This window comes from Lineus longissimus, chromosome 14 (assembly GCF_910592395.1).
Source record: "Lineus longissimus chromosome 14, tnLinLong1.2, whole genome shotgun sequence".
Lineage (NCBI taxonomy): Eukaryota > Metazoa > Nemertea > Pilidiophora > Heteronemertea > Lineidae > Lineus > Lineus longissimus.
This window is the reverse complement of record NC_088321.1, coordinates 2,402,385-2,419,133: the sequence shown is the minus strand read 5'-3', so window position 1 is coordinate 2,419,133 and position 16,749 is coordinate 2,402,385. Positions and strand designations below refer to the sequence as shown.

General features: G+C 41.0%; 2 protein-coding genes across 7 annotated transcripts in view; one reads left to right on the top strand and one right to left on the bottom strand.

The window, feature by feature from the left end:
- LOC135498884 (uncharacterized) overlaps window positions 1–16,749 on the bottom strand; it is a 500,658-nt gene that overhangs the window by 436,339 nt on the left and 47,570 nt on the right. For all 6 annotated transcript variants that reach the window (XM_064789395.1, XM_064789393.1, XM_064789396.1 and 3 more), the window contains exon 2: window positions 703–810. The gene's annotated coding sequence lies outside the window, so the exon portion shown is untranslated. The remainder of the gene's footprint in view (window positions 1–702; window positions 811–16,749) is intronic.
- The window catches only part of LOC135499187 (ovarian-specific serine/threonine-protein kinase Lok-like), a 90,183-nt gene that overhangs the window by 31,597 nt on the left and 41,837 nt on the right, over window positions 1–16,749 (top strand). Inside the window, exons 11-12 of the mRNA XM_064789852.1 lie at window positions 11,402–11,600; window positions 14,540–14,751. Coding sequence (XP_064645922.1) covers window positions 11,402–11,600; window positions 14,540–14,751 — 411 coding nt within the window. The remainder of the gene's footprint in view (window positions 1–11,401; window positions 11,601–14,539; window positions 14,752–16,749) is intronic.

Genomic DNA, 16,749 nt, shown 5'->3' with positions numbered 1-16,749 from the left:
TTCAAGATGCCCGCCCGGCACCCATATTGGCTATTTCATTTGATAAAAAATCAAGGATTTAGTAGTGAGTACATAGATATACATCCAGATCAAATTTGGTTGCAATCTGATCATTAGTTTCGGAGTAATAGTACTGTGTTTATTTTTCAAGATGGCTGCCTGGCGGCCATATTTGATGTCCGAACGGCCGAAATTTTAGGGGTGGAATAGAGAATCCCCAGATACATGTCCACACTGGTTTAAAACCTTCTAGCTAAAATAGATAGGAAACATGCTACTGTTCAGTGAATCAGCAAACTTTGACCTCTGTGACCTTGAAAAGGAGGTCAAATCAAAAACCCGGAGGATATATGATGCACCTTTGCTAGAAGTACCTACCATATTTTTTTCAAAATTTCCCGACTACTATTAAGGGAGATATTGCATATTTTCACTTTTAACGTTTGGCCCCCTGGTGGCCAAACCATGAAACGAATCAGACCGAAACTTGGTCTCCAAGGTGTCATTACATAAGGGTACATGTGTACCAAGTTTCAACTCAATAGCTCTAACAGTTACGAAACATGCTCTGCTAACGGACGACGGACGACGACGACGACGACGACGACGACGGACGCCACGGTATGGGATAAGCTCACCTCTGCTAAGAGGTGAGCTAAAAAAGTTTGATTTTCGTTTCAAAATTGCAAAAATAAAACTTACCCGCCTATTGAAATATGATACTGTTTTATGTATGTCTTGATTATTTACCCTCAGTCCAATTAAGTTTCCTAAATGGAGAGCAGTAGCTTCAGCAGTTACAGGAATACCCTGAAAAGTGATAACTATTGGTATAAGATTTCCACCACCTGGTTACAGACAGAAATATAACAACAGACATTTCGCGGAATTGTATTCGATGCAATAATCATTTGAGTATAGTATAGCAACTTGTAATTGTGTGTTCAGCGAGAATTTTGTGGGACATAATAAAATGATATCGTCTGCATAAGCAAAAGCTCCCATGAAAGTGATGCCAACATAACATCCAAAACCTGAACCTTTAGACCTCATAAGTAATTCGTCCATATATATTGAGAAAAGGAAAGGTGACAATATACCTCCTTGTTTAACACCGTTTGAAAGATTGAAATAATTGGAATTGTTATTTTCCCATCTAATTCGCATTTTCTGCTTCATGTAAAGGTAGGCAATTATCCTGGCCATAGTTGGACAAATTTTCTTCTTTAAAATCAACTTATTGTCCACTGAACAGGGACTTAAGTCCAATGTGGACACTGATTCCTTAGAAGTTAAAGTCACTTTTTTCTGTGTGTGATATAGAAAGAAGAAGTGAACAAAATAACATATTTTCAATTTGACTGAGTGATTTATTTCGATAATGATTTACATCACGCCGTCTGGGAGGACTGGCTCGCCTAGTCACTTGATAATCGTGAGTCTCCGCATCCTCAGCATCATCTCTCCCCGAGGCATTGTCTTCAACTGGTTCGCCGATCCTCGAAACAACCCGATACCAGAGTATTCCTTTGTCACGATGAAATAGGAAGACTCAGATAATATGCGGTATCCGATTCGTCAATGAACAGACACATGTAACTGAGCATGTTTTACTCCATGAAGTCATCACTACTAACTCTAATTATAATATAGACGGTCCTCAATTTTAATGTGATATATTGGAAATAATGTGAAGAGTACGTCTTAGAGACCACCATTCCAAGTGTCCAATGAACTTCTATTCCTAGCTACGAGAGTCCGATGGACATTGAATCCCGCGTTTAATATCCGGGGACATTAAATCCTAGGTATCAAGGTCCAAAGGACTCCTATTCCTAGAGTTAAAGGTCCGGACGATTGAACTCAGAAGATTTTAACCACTCTGTTGGCTGAGATTCCGATTTTTTCCAAATCTAATTCATTAAAAAGGAGAACCTGGACAACTCAATCACATGCACTATAAAGTAAAACGCCTACCTTGTAATTTTTAGCGGCAACACGCCAAAGAACTCGCTTCTGGTTTGCATTTGCTTTAGCGGGGTATTTTCAAAACGACAAATACCGAAAAACCTCCGCTGGAGAACTGATGTTTCTCGACCGTGTTGCGCGTGTCCTCTCCATTTCGAATGGCAGAGCATTGGCTAGGCTGAGCATTTCATAGCCACTTTTGATAGTACTTACGCAATAAAAATTGTTATTAAGATGATGAAATTGAAAAAAAGAGAGTCAATCATTGTATTGAGATACTAACCATTGTATTATACTACAGTAATTAAAAAAGAAAATCGCCACAGCGCATTCGATCCACAAGACTCTCAACCATGAACCAGGCACTGTTCCACTGCGCCATGAGAGCCGAGGGAAAATAACTCGATTTTTAGCCTACCTATTCCTACAATCAAAGACCATGTCACATTACGCGACTATTTATCTATACTATAATGCGCGTTGTGGCCGCTAAATAGGAGGCGATTTTTGTTTCAAAATTGGGCCTCGGAAATGCGTCGAATTCTTGCAACTTTTGGCTTCGTAGGTGTGGATCATAAGTAAGAGTGTCACTGAGGGTGTCATACGTCGAATATCTTCGTGGTTTTGGAATAAATAACAACTTTTCAGAGAGCACGTCGACTGGAGAGCTCCGCTCATTCTCAAAAGCATACAATAACTTCACGCATATTCTCCCTGCCACATCAATATTAGCTTCCAGCACGTATGTAGAGTGCGTTCGATTACTTGTCTAGGACATGTCCGACCTCGATCTGGGGCTCCCAAGACATGAGTCACTAAACGAACGCATGTGAGGTTTCTGTAGGGTAAAGTGTCATGGCGTAGCCGGGCGCTTCATGGTCGCCGTCTATGGTCTTCTTTTGTAACTAAACGTCTGTCCTGGTCTCCTGCATTGTCCTGGTTGTCCTAAATGGACATGATGGAGGCGAACCGCAAAAGGGCGATGGTGGCCATGTCTATAGCCCTTTTCCGGGGAAACACCCAAATAATACAGAATAGGTTTGTCAGTGAGAGCCTTGAGACAGCAGGCCTATTGTTAGAGAGACACCTCCCTGAAGAAAGACGTGCCAAAGTCCCAAGGACTGAGAACTATGCTGAGGTGACGGTCCCACTTCAGTCTCTAGATGATTTCCGATCGCATTTTCTGCTCTCCAGGACGACATTTGAGGTCTTATTGGGGGAACTACAACCGTGTCCAGAGATGGCCCTGGGACAACATGGGTTTGGTCGTCCTCCAGTTGAACTCGGCAAGCAAGCCTTGGTGTTCCTCTGGTACCTTGGGTCACCCGACTCGTTTAGATCAATTTATGATCGCTTCGGGATTTCGAGGTCAACAACACACTGCATCTGTCGCAGAGTTTGCAAAGCCGTTGTGAACAACCTCATTAAGAAACTAATATCCTGGCCAAGTCACGAGAACAGAGTGAACATTTCTGAAGGATTCGAAAAGTACAGTCACTTTCCAGGGGCCATTGGGGCAATAGATGGGTGTCACATAAAAATCAAAGCCCCCACGAAGAATCCCAATTCATATGTAAACCGTAAGAAATTCCACTCGGTTGTGCTACAGGGTGTCTGTGACGATGCCCTGGCCTTCACCCTCGTCTATACTGGCTGGCCAGGGTGCACACATGATGCCCGTGTTTTCAATAACTCCTCAGTGTTCCAAGAGGCTGCAGCCAAGTTTGAAACGGATGAATTCCTCCTGGGAGACTCGGCGTACCCGATACAACCATGGCTTATGACCCCATATAAGGATTATGGGAATATCACAAGGGATCAAAAGAGGTACAACAAGAGACATAACTCTGCTAGGGTCATCATTGAGAGAGCTTTTTGACAACTCAAAGGACGATTCAGAAGGCTAAGGGACTTTGATTGTTCCGACTTCGAACTGTTGTGCCACTCTATTTTGGCGGCATGTGTCATGCACAACCTTTGTCTGAAGAACAATGACGATACACTAGAAGAACTTCAATTAGATGAAGAGAATGCCGCTATGCCTAGGCCACACCACCACAGGACCAGCGGAATTGAAAAACGTAGGGAACTAGAAATGCTGTTGGCCAGGAGAGACTAAATGTGACTACTGATTGGGATGCATCTCACAAGTGTTTTATGTGAAAAAAGACAGAACTTCTCCAATGCATGAAATGGAAAAACACAATTTCCAAAAGACGCAAACAAGAAGTGGATTCGCCTGACATTTAAAAAGCCTCAAAAGCGAGTTTTCGAATTAAACACTCTAAGACTTTTACAAGCTCCCACCATGCCCACAGCAACCCTATAGTCCCTCTTCAAAAAGAAATGCATGCAACAGTTCTGTCTTTTCTGAGATAAGTTCAATTTTGAGATGTTCCCAGTACAAGTTATCCAATGACGGACACGAACACTGTTCTGCAACAAAATCGAAGTAACAAAATATATTCTATATATTTTATATTATAAATGTATTGTTGAGAACAATCAACAATTAAAAGTTGTATAAAAATAAACATGTACCAGGAGGTCCCATAGGAAAGAACCTGCTGACAGAGGCATCACCGGAAATCCAATCAATTTTTGGGCCTTTCCTTCCTTACGTCAGGGAGGAATGACACAGTGCCAATCAATGATGCCTGTGAGACGAAGTTATCTATTTACACTCCAGGTTCTTTTCTCTTGGACTTTTCACTTGTTGTAAATGTACAATATCATGATATGTAAAAAAATACATCATCGATCCGCTAACAATAATTCAATTGATTGAACTGTCAATTTATAAACTAAATTTTGCTAAAACATCCTTGTTTCAATTGCTACAGCAAACAATACACTCTGGGCGGATCGTATAGGCCTAAATCGATTCCGAAGATGAATTTATCGCCCGTAACCTTCAGCTTCTTCGCCATCGACGCCATGTTGCTGCAATGCATTGTGGGACACTTGCCCAAGTAACCCCATCAGCGAGGAGGGTTAGAAGGGCATGTCCTAGACATGTCCAACACCACTTTTCGAACGATGATGGACCAGGTCCGACTACTGACTTCCGGCAAACTACCACACTTGGACATGTCCTAGACAAGTAATCGAACGCACTCGTAGTGCTATACAACCTGGTCCATGGTGCAGGGTATTAGCAGGGAGATTAATGATTAGCCTGTTCTATTTTAGTTCTATTCGAGAAACACTGACCGGAGTGATAAGGCAAATTCTGCAGGGTGGCCTACCGGAACATGCAGTCAGGGTATCAATAAACAGTTATGCCAGGATGGACAAAATATATGTACAGTGGCCAGCGCTTGCTCTTTGATTTATTCTTTACTGATTGATGTTGTCAGTTTGAATTGCGTTCTGCATCTCTCCATGCGCCTGGCTTTGGTCCGACAGTGGCATTGGGTACGGGAGTGGGTTAAGGAATTGAACCCGAGGCGGAGGACCTTGGTTGAGTTACCAAGACACTCGAGGGTGGAGCTAAAATACAGTCCAAACCCGAGCCGACAGGCGAGGGTTTGGACGAAATTTTAGCTCCAAACGAGAGTGTCTTGGTAACTCAACCAAGGTCCGAAGCCGAGGGTTCAATTTCTATTCTAAAATACCTCAAACTTAAAAAGATAGGCAACGAAAATAACTTGAATACGTGCGAATTTGGCAAATTCCATCCATCGCCGGCCCGGCCGGAGCGCCGGTAGCGCCGTTGTTTACATTATGTTAGCGCGCATAGGAAGTCCGCATCGGCTCGCTCAAGTGATGCTAAAATCCGCGCAAATGGGCTATTTGGAGCGTTTTTCTCGGCAAATATGTGTAGTGCTCATTAAAAAACTTAGGGTGGTTGATGCTTCCTTGACTGATTTGTGTTTGAAGCAGTGTTTTGAGAGCCTCAAACTTCTGAAGTGAGGTGAAATTCCTTTGACGTGACGTGTGCATGGTTTCCACATTTTAGTGCAACCCGAGGGAACTTTGGTAGAGCATCTTGGTTGCGTGTCCAAAACACTCCACTCTCAGAACGAGGCTTATGCATTTTCCATTTAAAAGTTGACTTTACGGTACCAAGGTATTTTAGAATAGGTGATATGCCTAATATGTGAGGCCCTTATTTGGAACAGGACCTGCTGTCACTGGTCTCAATGCATTGTGCAAAATAGCGTACTCCAATCAATCTATTGGGGGTTGCATGTAGATAGCAGCAATAAGTCCCTAAATGCAGTTCATTTCGTGTTTAACCTTTAATAAAACTTCAGTAACGTTAGAAATTTAATGTAGTTCAATCATCGTGCCCATTTAACTAATGTATATTACATTTCAACTTTGCCCGCTCCATGGGTATATGCTAGTATAAGGAATGGACATTCTATGCGTGGGACTTTATGCGTTGTTACTGCTGTAAAAAAGATCAATGTCCCTAGTGGCTAAAGTCCGCATGTCCCTATATAGGACCAGGGATAGATGTACGGTAAAGACTATTATCCCCAGGGGTCAGGAGGACCCCACTCGCTTGGGAGCAAGGTCCTCCGGACCTTGCTACCAGGGGGACTTTATCCGCTTTCACACCGGCATGAATCACGATGCAGGCTTATATTCCAAAGAAAACCACAATTTGAAGTCATGGAGGTCACGTTGTGCTCTCTCTGTACAATAGCTCGAAATAAAACCCAAATCATTGCCCCAAAAATATACATCCAAGCTGCCTTAAATCTACAGATAAACAATGTGCATTTTTACCGGAACGATTAGTGCAATATTCAAACGAGTTGATGTCATTCACGCAACATGATAAGATTGAAGACAACGCGGATTATATATATTCAGCATGCTTTCGGTAGTTGTGGTGGATTATTTGTTATTCTTTTGACTTCGTGTTTTATTGCTCTTTGGGTGATTCTACCCCCTTTTTGATCAGATCCCTCCATGACTCCATTGTAATTAAACTTATTGTCTGGCCTATTCAATACTCACCTTGATGCTAAGGATTCGAAGAGCAAAGAACCTTTCGACATTTTCGACTGGCTACCTCCTAAAAATAATCTATTTGCTTCTAGATATTTTGATTTTGTGGGCTATAATGCCATCATCAATCAAATTGATTGTTCCATATCCATATATACATCTCCGTAGATCAGACCGGTGTAAAAGAAAAAGTCCCCCCGGAATCTATAATTAAGTCCGGTCCTTTTGTTAAAGTGAATAGAGTCGCCGAGTTCCTTTGTTGAAGATTATGTATCTTACCCTAACCAAACCATTTACCACATTCGTTGACAAAACACAGCTATTGTATGGGGTCCTGCATTCCTAGGACGTCCATTCCTTTTACACCAGTGTTCTCGCCGCTGTTTGCTGAACAAATGACAGTTTAAACTGTCGCAATTTCCATTCTCCGGTTTAAAACGGTTCCCGATCAAAGTTGTATTTGCTGAGTGTAAAACAGTACATTTAGTGCGTGACTTGTTTCTGTTGTTCTTATAATTATTTAGTATTATTCAATGTAATAACCGATGTGTTATCAGACATATTGATCAATCAAATTTAATCAAAATGACAATGTGTGATGGCAAAACTGCCATTCAAATTCAATTTTTTCGAGCCAAGGGAAGAAAGATCATTTACATAAAATAACGTTTCCATTTGATTTTCTTTTTGGACTAATATTGCATGAATTTTGATGCCTCATCAGAGTTGAAGAAAAAAAAGGGTTAAAGGTTGTCACTGAAATATTGTTTCAAATATTGGACTACAATATATATCGAAGGTTTTGACCGATTCTTCAGCAAATACACAAACTTACTTGGTGCACAGTTTCGTTTTCTGTTGAGTGTGTATTTATTGTTCTTTTATTTAGTTTTTCGTCTTAAAGGGGTTTAGTTGATTTTCGCAATCGAATTCGGCTTTCATGCGGAGTAGCCTGTGTAGAAGTTAGAAATGTTCTAGAGTATATATTCAAGAGAATGTCAGGGCAAAAGAACTCTATTATGCACTTACGATATTGACTGTCATGGCATCAAAATTTGGCAGCAAACAATAAGAACAGATACATTTCCAGGGGGACTTTTTCCACTTCTACACCGTGTACCGGTATTAAAGATCTGACGATATAGATTTGTTATATAGATGACACCACCATTTGTATATTCATGAAGTTGGATCATAGGAACCTGTGATCAATATGAAGCATCTATTTCGTCTGTGGATATTTCATTAGGGCTTCTAAACACTCTTTGGGGTATGTCTTGAGATAAATCCAAATCGAAAAGTACAAATGATCAATTTTTATGCTTCAAGGTGGCAGTTTATGAGATGACGCGTTTTTTCGCTGAAATTAGCAGCAATTTTCACAATTTGCCCCACTTTACTCTGAATCCAGGGAGGGTGATGACATCTTACTTTCTGTTTGTGAATACCCCAAACGAAGAACTACTTGTATAGATATGTTGGTAAAGAAGAGCGATTTGTGCTCAATAGAAACGTCACGGGTTGAAAAAGTAATGTTCAATTGGTGACTGTCCACAAGTACGAAGGCCCACAATACCACAAAGGAAAAATCTTCTTTGAAAACGACCCATAATGCCGAAGGTCCACAGTTCCGAAGGTTCGTAAGTTCGAAAGACCATAAGTCCGAAAGTAATGAAAAAGGGTCCACAACTCCGAAGGTCCAAAAGTCCAAAATCCCATTTTAAACGCGTGTACATGTATGTTATTGTTAGTAACCCGTCTATGTCACATCAATATTCCAACGCGGAAACATGAAATACAGCCTAAGTGAAAATCCGATTCTGCAAATCACACTGACCCAGCATCACGCGATTTTCTGTGCAGGTAGTCATTTTTTAGCACGGCGTGCGTGACAAGAGGGCGGAGGAAGGGCTCAGAAATGATAATTTTCAATGATTTCCATTACCATCGTAACAAGAATGCCACGGAAAAGATACTGGCGATGCTGGAGGGCCCCATATCGAGCGGTACTGCAAACCAACTCATTCGATTTAGAGACACCCAATCCTGAAATTGAAATACTATTAAATATTACTTGTAAGTGATTTATTTAGGCGTAATTGTAATCTCCTATTTGAATATTGAATGGGCGAGAAACTCTGTAATACCGCCTTTAAGTTGAAGGAGCACTGTAGTCCTCCACAATCAAGTGCGCTGAAATTATCAGCGTAGGGAGCCACACATCCAGGGATGATTGCAACGAGGTGTTAGACTGGTATTTTGCTGTTCCAACCCTGATCTGGTTCACGTGCATTGCCCTCTGTTCACCAACCCACCGTTAGCTCCCTATAGTTTAGTAAACAAACTCCACTGAATCGATCACTGCCCCTTTAAATTGGACATTTCAACAAAGGGACTCATCTTTTTAGGAATCCGAACGCCAACATCATCCTGAAGAAGACCTAATAAGAAGTAGTAAGGAATGACCCTTCCAAGCCAAACAAGCGCATTTATGATGGAAAGTTGACAATCATGGCCATTCAAGATCCAGGAGCAATTCCAGAATTCGAGGCAGTACGGACGTCGCTGTTCCGTGTTAGGTCAGAGATGGTACCACCAGTTCCACATGATAACGATGAAGTCTTCATGAAATAGGAATGGAGAAGGACGTGGAACAGCGAACGATTCTTGAGCCATATTGACAATAAGTGGGGAATTCTGATTTATGCGACCGATGGTAATTGCCGTAAGCTGCAGATATGTCGCACTATCTATTTAGATGGGACATTTAAGAGTTGTCCGCAGCCGTACACGCAACTTGTGACCATTCACGGAATGTACCATGGCAGGGTGCTTCCATTGGTTTGATGCTTTGTAATGGGGAAGACAATCGGCAAGAACAGACAAGTGCTTCCCAGCACGTAAGACGGAAAGTATGCGAGGTGGTACACCACCGCCTAGCCCCGCAGTTGGTTATTACTGATTTCGAGAACGGTCTACTTCTCGCCTTTGAAACGGAATTTCGCGTTGCACAGTTATAAGCATGTTATTTCCACTTATGCCAGGGTCTTTGGCGTAGAATACAGAATCTTGGATGGCTGTTCAGTACCGTCGGATGGAGAGATTAAAGATGAGTAGCCGGAAAGGCTGGAAGGATGAAAACTTCCCACCAGCATTGTGGAACGTCTTCAATCCAGACAGCGGCACACGCACAAATAATCACATGGAAGACACGTGCATTATTATTGTAAAACGTTGTCTTTTAACTTGTAAAGGAGAACGATAAGAGCAAGGAAACCTAAGTCCATGTACCTGGACAGACAAAATTCATATTCTTCCTTTTTTTTCCTGGGTTTCACAATAAATGGAACAAAAAGATCGGAAGGGCGCATCCAACCCTCTGGTACTTCATTCGCAAGATGAAAGACGAGCAAGCCGTCATGGAATCAGCAGCCGATGCCGCCTATAACGGTGAGGATCCCCCAGCTAGATTGGAGATTCACATAAGGCGCCTGAAGGCCAAGTACAATGCCGATGGTGTACGTTACATCCATCAGTACTGGAATGCAATTGTCTATGTAGTGAAAGAGTTCGCTGTCTAAAGTCGGTAATGACGTTCCGCTAGATGCGCAAAATACCAATGAAAGGGTGTTCAACTTGAGATGACCTGGGAATTCCCTTCGGTCCGCTTGGTTTGCGTGAAAAACCGCTACGCACATATTGATTTTTTCTTTTTCTTTTTAACCAGGGAGGTTTTGAAATTTCTTGGCACACCGAAAACGGATGTGGAAATATGTGCACAAGGTCAGCCAAGAGTCAATTCATACTACCACATTGCGCCTGGCGTGCGCATAAATCTCTTGTGTTATTTTCTTGCGCCGCTGTTCCCCAACAAACCATTTTATGTGCGGACCCATGCGCAATTGACAAGTATTAATTGTCCCTATAAGATGTCTATATGCGTAATTCGTTGATGCATGATTAGAAACACACGTACAGTTCATAGTTAACGTTTATTTTGGATTTCGGTTACTGCGACAGTAATTGTGATTTGTTTAAACAAGTGAATAATTAAATAACAAACATACATGTATCATTTCAATATCTAGCCTAGGTACGTGTTGTGTTACTTTTTTCTACAGTTTCAGCCGCCATCCTATGCATTATTTGGCACTACTATTGAACCTTTAATACATGTAAGATTTTTTCACTGGTTTAATAGTCCAAAGATCATCAGTTTCAAAATTTTGTTTTCGGACTTCTGGACCTTCGGACTTATAGACCTTTGGACTTATAGACCTTCAGAATTGTGGACATTCGGACGAAAGGACCTTCGGACTTATGGGCGGTAATCGTTCAATTGCCTCCGTAAAGGGGAATGGGGGCTCCATATGTACCATGCTTGAAAGTAACCAGTCCTTCTATCACAAATTCGGATATGTTTTATGACATCTGATTGTATCATCGCAGTACCTTATTATTTCCTTAGCTCACAACATCCTTCTCGGCTCGAACGACCGTATTAAATTGATGGACTTTGGAATCGCCAAAGAGCTTAGTACCAGTCTCTTGTCCCATGGAGCAACAACGGCTGGAGCAGGTACAAATAACTACCTATCACCGGAAGCAGCGACTGGTTACCGCATCGACGAAAAAACAAAGGGATATGGTCTCAAGACTGATATATGGTAAGACTCAAAAATATATACTTCGTTTAATAGCTCTCCCGAGGGGAGCTAACGATACCGTGGCGTCCGTCGTCCGTCCTTTGTAGTTTTCGTCGTCCTTCCCCACGTCGTAACCGTTGGGATGGATGGACGACTTTATGGTCTCACGCTGTCGTCTAGAAAATCCGTTATGTTACATGTAAACTAAGAGTTATAGTTAGAACGACCAAATGCTGTTGTTGGTATATCCGATTATAGCACATCACTTATCACGTGGGTTTTCGACTTAACCTGCCTTTAAAGGGACAATATAGGAAGCAGCTAGGCAGGCAAGATAAAGTTACACAAATTTGCCAATAGGGGTCTCTCACATCTCACAGTAAGTCGAAATGATTCACGCTTATACAAGGAATATGTTAATTGCTGAATCTGACACGACCCAGGTCCCTTGCAGTGAATATTAGTCACTTGAAGATGGCCAAATTAGCCCCTCTGCTCCTGCCCATAGTCCCCCTTTAAAGGTCACAGAGATCAAAGTCCATCCAATTGCTTCATAGATAGCATAATTTTAGCTCAGTCGGGTCACATTCAAATTCTGGTGCCGGTTTTTCGGGGGTATAAATGGCCTCCTTGGAAATTCTTATTAAAAAATCAGCGTCGATCGCAGTACACGCGGGTCATTGTCGAGTAGGGCTGCCATATGTGCAGTCAGAATGTAGTTCTTGTGGTGTCATGAATTAAAGCTTTTTCTGCCGAACAATCTAATGAACGTTGAGCCTGATAACATATCAAATAACATACAAAATCCTTCTTATTTTGAGCATTCGAGTTTTTATGGCTTTACTACAGAACGAGGCTTCTGTCTGTAACGAAAGATTTTGGCAAGTGTGACCGACTTTTTTGGTTTATGTAGGTCGAAAGACATAAAATCATATGAAAGGTTCATATAGCAAGACATCTTCACTTTGTGACCTTTAAATAATGCATGTCATCAATTTATCTGAAAAAACCAATCACGGCGCTCTAGAAGCATTTTGACCTTGATGTTATCTTAGGTAACAGAGGCCACTCTCTAAAATGCAACCACTGGTGGCATGTTTTGTCATTATTTGTTGTCGACTTTTCCAAGTTCAGGGTTTTCACACATAATCATTAGGCATCTCTAAATGCTAACAAAAAAATAGGTCAACGTGACCGACCTTTCAAGTGTTAACTGCATTAACTGTATGTTCTTTGAATATGCCATCTGATCAAGCTAAACATATCGGTTGACGATTTTGACCTTGACCTAATTTCCATGGTCAACGGGTCGATCTCTCTGTAACCATATCGGTAGCCATATTCCTGTTATTGACGACAGTTGAGCCATCGCCCATTTGTTTTTGTTATATTTTTTTGGATCGTTCTCTGATACTGAATATGCACCAGCATGCATAGTTACGTACTCTGATTAAAATTAACACAATATTTTTTGGACCAGGCATTTGAGATGTCTGCAATTACATTATTTGAGCATATTTTTGTTTGTCCGCCTATTTTGAAATTCAAAGGGGGCAGGTTTTTTTCGGAATAACCCGATATACAAATCGGCAGCTTTTCAATTGATATTGTCAATTTTCCGAATGAAATTAAAGTTGTGTTTAATGCACAGCCTGTGTGCGCCCCAAAGAAATCGCCGTGACTATTATCAAGCATGGATTATGTTTGCTATTATGCAATTGATATTGTCATGTGATCAAAGTCCATCTAATGTGCGTTTCGTATTCTTGTTTATCTGGAGTTTAATCATACTATAAAAAATTGTTTTCTTGTTGGATGCACATGGAATTGACCCATACGACCATCGTGTGGAGACCGGGTGACATTTCGCTATTCCTCGTCTGAGTTCTGTTCATGACGACCAGGAATTATAAGCGGGTTTCGAAACGATTAAGAAGAGCAACGACGAAGTAAGAAGAGTGTAGTTCATTAATAATGGTTCTTTTTCCAAAGTTTTCAAGAGTTTTTTTCTTGCAACTAATTAAGTATGAAAGCCGATTAGCGAGTGTTGCGTTATCAAATTCGTCCAGTGTAGGACTTGATATCAACACCATAAAACTTCGTCGTTCGTCGTTCGAAAGCCTTGCAAACGCTAAAGTTAGGTACTGAATATTGCGTTTGTGATTGGCGGACAGAAAGACTTAATGCTGTTGGGCCGTCAGCACGGCACGTGGTGGTTTAAATTGATCACACTGGGTGCGGGTTACAAGAATTTGTCTGAATCTTTTGTCTAATTATTAAATGGGGTAATCAATAAGGCAAAAATCGCCCCTCGAAACTCATCAATTAAACTATGACATGGAAATACAGTATGTACAACGGCGTCAATTTAGCTTTGCCGCCACGTGGTCAAAAGTACAGCATATAAACATGTGGCCAACCCGCTACCAAATTGAGAGTTTATTCATGAAATCAACAAGATCATGCGCAGATTTGCGTTTTTTTGCGAAACTCTGTTTACAGAAAAACTATCCAGCGAAATCTAGGAGCAACTCGTAAATCTAGCTACGGCGGATATGACTTTGACATGAGGCACCAGAAAATGGCGGCGATAGCCAGAAGTAGCGACAACAGGAATCCTTGCCTAACTGCTATTTCAATTTCCTTAGCCCCTCAAATTCAACAGCCACTCATAATTCTGGTATGTCTATTATGCCATGTCTATTCTGGGGTGGCTGTAACAGTTTAGCGGTCCAATACAAAACATAACATTTTGTGGATAAAATTGAGATGGGCTCTGAAAATCAGCATCGCTAACTTCTTCTAACTGGTGACAGACACCATTGTGGGATGTGTCGAGAAATTTCATTTAATCGCAAAGGGACACAACTCTCTCTTAGCGGTATGGCAATAAGATAGATGTTATTGTATGTGGAAGAAGTCACTTGATAATACGAGTATATTATATATCTCATCCATAGGAGCACTGGATGTGTTGTGTTGGAAATGACTACGGGAAAACGTCCATGGAATGGGTATGATCCTACAACGGTAATATATCCTATTGGGATGGGTAATACCCCTCCTATTGCTGACGATGTTCCTAGTGATGTGAAAGCTTTCCTCGCTCTGACCTTCATCGTCGACCCAGCCAAACGTCCCACAGCAGAAGACCTTCTCAAAGATAAGTTGCGTAAGTTACTGTATAATGTTAAAACTAAGGTTGTCTCATGCCAAGCACAAGCCTGATGGTATGATTAGGTAAAGTGGCAATGTGAACCAAATTAGTGCCAGAAAGAAAGAGTAGGGATTATTATTGCATCGTTCCCTTTTAAGATTTATATTCTTAAACAACGAGCTGTAATGTACTGGTTTTAGATGCTTATGAAAGACTGTGCTATAGTTAGGGATCTACTTAATTTTTGTGAAAGGGCAAACGTATGCAAATACTTATATATATTCTCTATTTTTCTAATGTTAATTGATCACGTAGATGGGCAGTCGGTCGCCTTTAATTTCATCAAATTAGCCCGATTAACACATTTTGTTTGCGGGGAATTTTTAGCATGGGTTTGTCATAAAACAATTCAGGCAGAAGTAATTCAATAAGTTCAACGGTTAATGAATAAGAGCAAACTAAATTACAAAAAGCCCCCTATATTCAAAACAAGAACCAAGTGCTAGTCTATCTAACCAGTAGCTAGTTGAAGTTCTTATTAAATCTATATTTGGGTTCTGGCCAAAACGGGTGGTCGAGGACTTGATATACGACTTCACATGCCTCGAACTGGGTTATTCTTGTACTAATGGGCGGGATTTGGGGCCGAAATCGTCTCCTGTGATTGACATTATTATATTTGTCTTGGAACTGTAGATCACTATTTTTGTACATAGGGCAATGTAGGGTCCGTGGCTGATAAACTTCCATTTACAGAGAGTAAGACAGACCACATTACGTACTAAATAAACGATTCCTGCCAAAAAATCCCAGATGTCTGGTTGTCTGACTTCTTTTGCGGGCGAGGACTAGCCAGTCTTCATCAGATGCTCACCTTTGATAGGTCTGTTCAGCGTAGGCTTGTCGTGAACATGAAGGTATCAACTAAGACCTTGCTGGACGTCTCTGATATACACCCTTGTCTTACTCTCTGATGCATCATTTTTTTTCTTGTCAAGAATGGTTTCATTGATTTCCTCGATACTGAAAACATATGATTAGACACCTTGATTGACTAATTTGGATGATTTTGGACAAAAGTCATTGTTTCCCTATATTTGGCTACTAATGAGCATAAATTAGCATATTTGACCCCTTTCCCCTATTTGGATTCATTGAGATTTTTAGTTTGGTGTTTAGGGGGTTATTCCTGAATGAATAAAGGTGGAATCGTTTCTTTTGCAATTTGTGGTGGGTCAAGCCCTAAAATGAGCTAGATTGACTGGCCTACACAAGCTTCCAGCGGAATTGCCGGCTGTTTACTGATATCACAACACACCCGCCGTTCGATGATAAATGTGTACCATCCGTGTCTCAAAACCACATTTCAAATGAACACAGTGAATACCAACTGCTGTTTAGTTACTCAAGAAGTCATATTGTTCTTTTCTGAGCATTTATCTACTTTTTATCGATCCCGGGCCGAAGGCGGGGAAGATGCTTGCTGCTTACAAAAATTGTCGTGTAATATCAAAATATTCGTGTAATATCAAAAAATTCCGCACATGCGTCCCATGCTTTTGAAATTTCAGCCAATGATTAAGAGCACGTTTTAGATACGGCGATTGTTTTCAATAGTGACTGAGTTTCAAGGAATGATGTAGAAGCCGTTTTCCTTGGGCGGATCAGATTTGTCTGCCTCTCCCCGCAAATACAATCGATTTATTCCAGTGTCAGTAAGGGGAGGAGGATACAACTGACCATGGATCTTCGAGGATTGGGGATATTGGGGTTCTGTGACCTATAATGGTCCGTTTAGATTTTTATAATGCCAACACTAGACACTTTTGTCTGAGTACATGCTTTCAGAAAAAAACGATTTTGAAATATTTCAACAGTGTAAGTGTCCATGTCAAAAATCCAGATACGATTCTTTTTAAAAGATTCTTAGTGAAGATCGTATTCGTTACTGTGTACATGAACATGTACATGGGTTACAAGATTCTTGTAAGATTATTTGGTTCAGATTTTTTC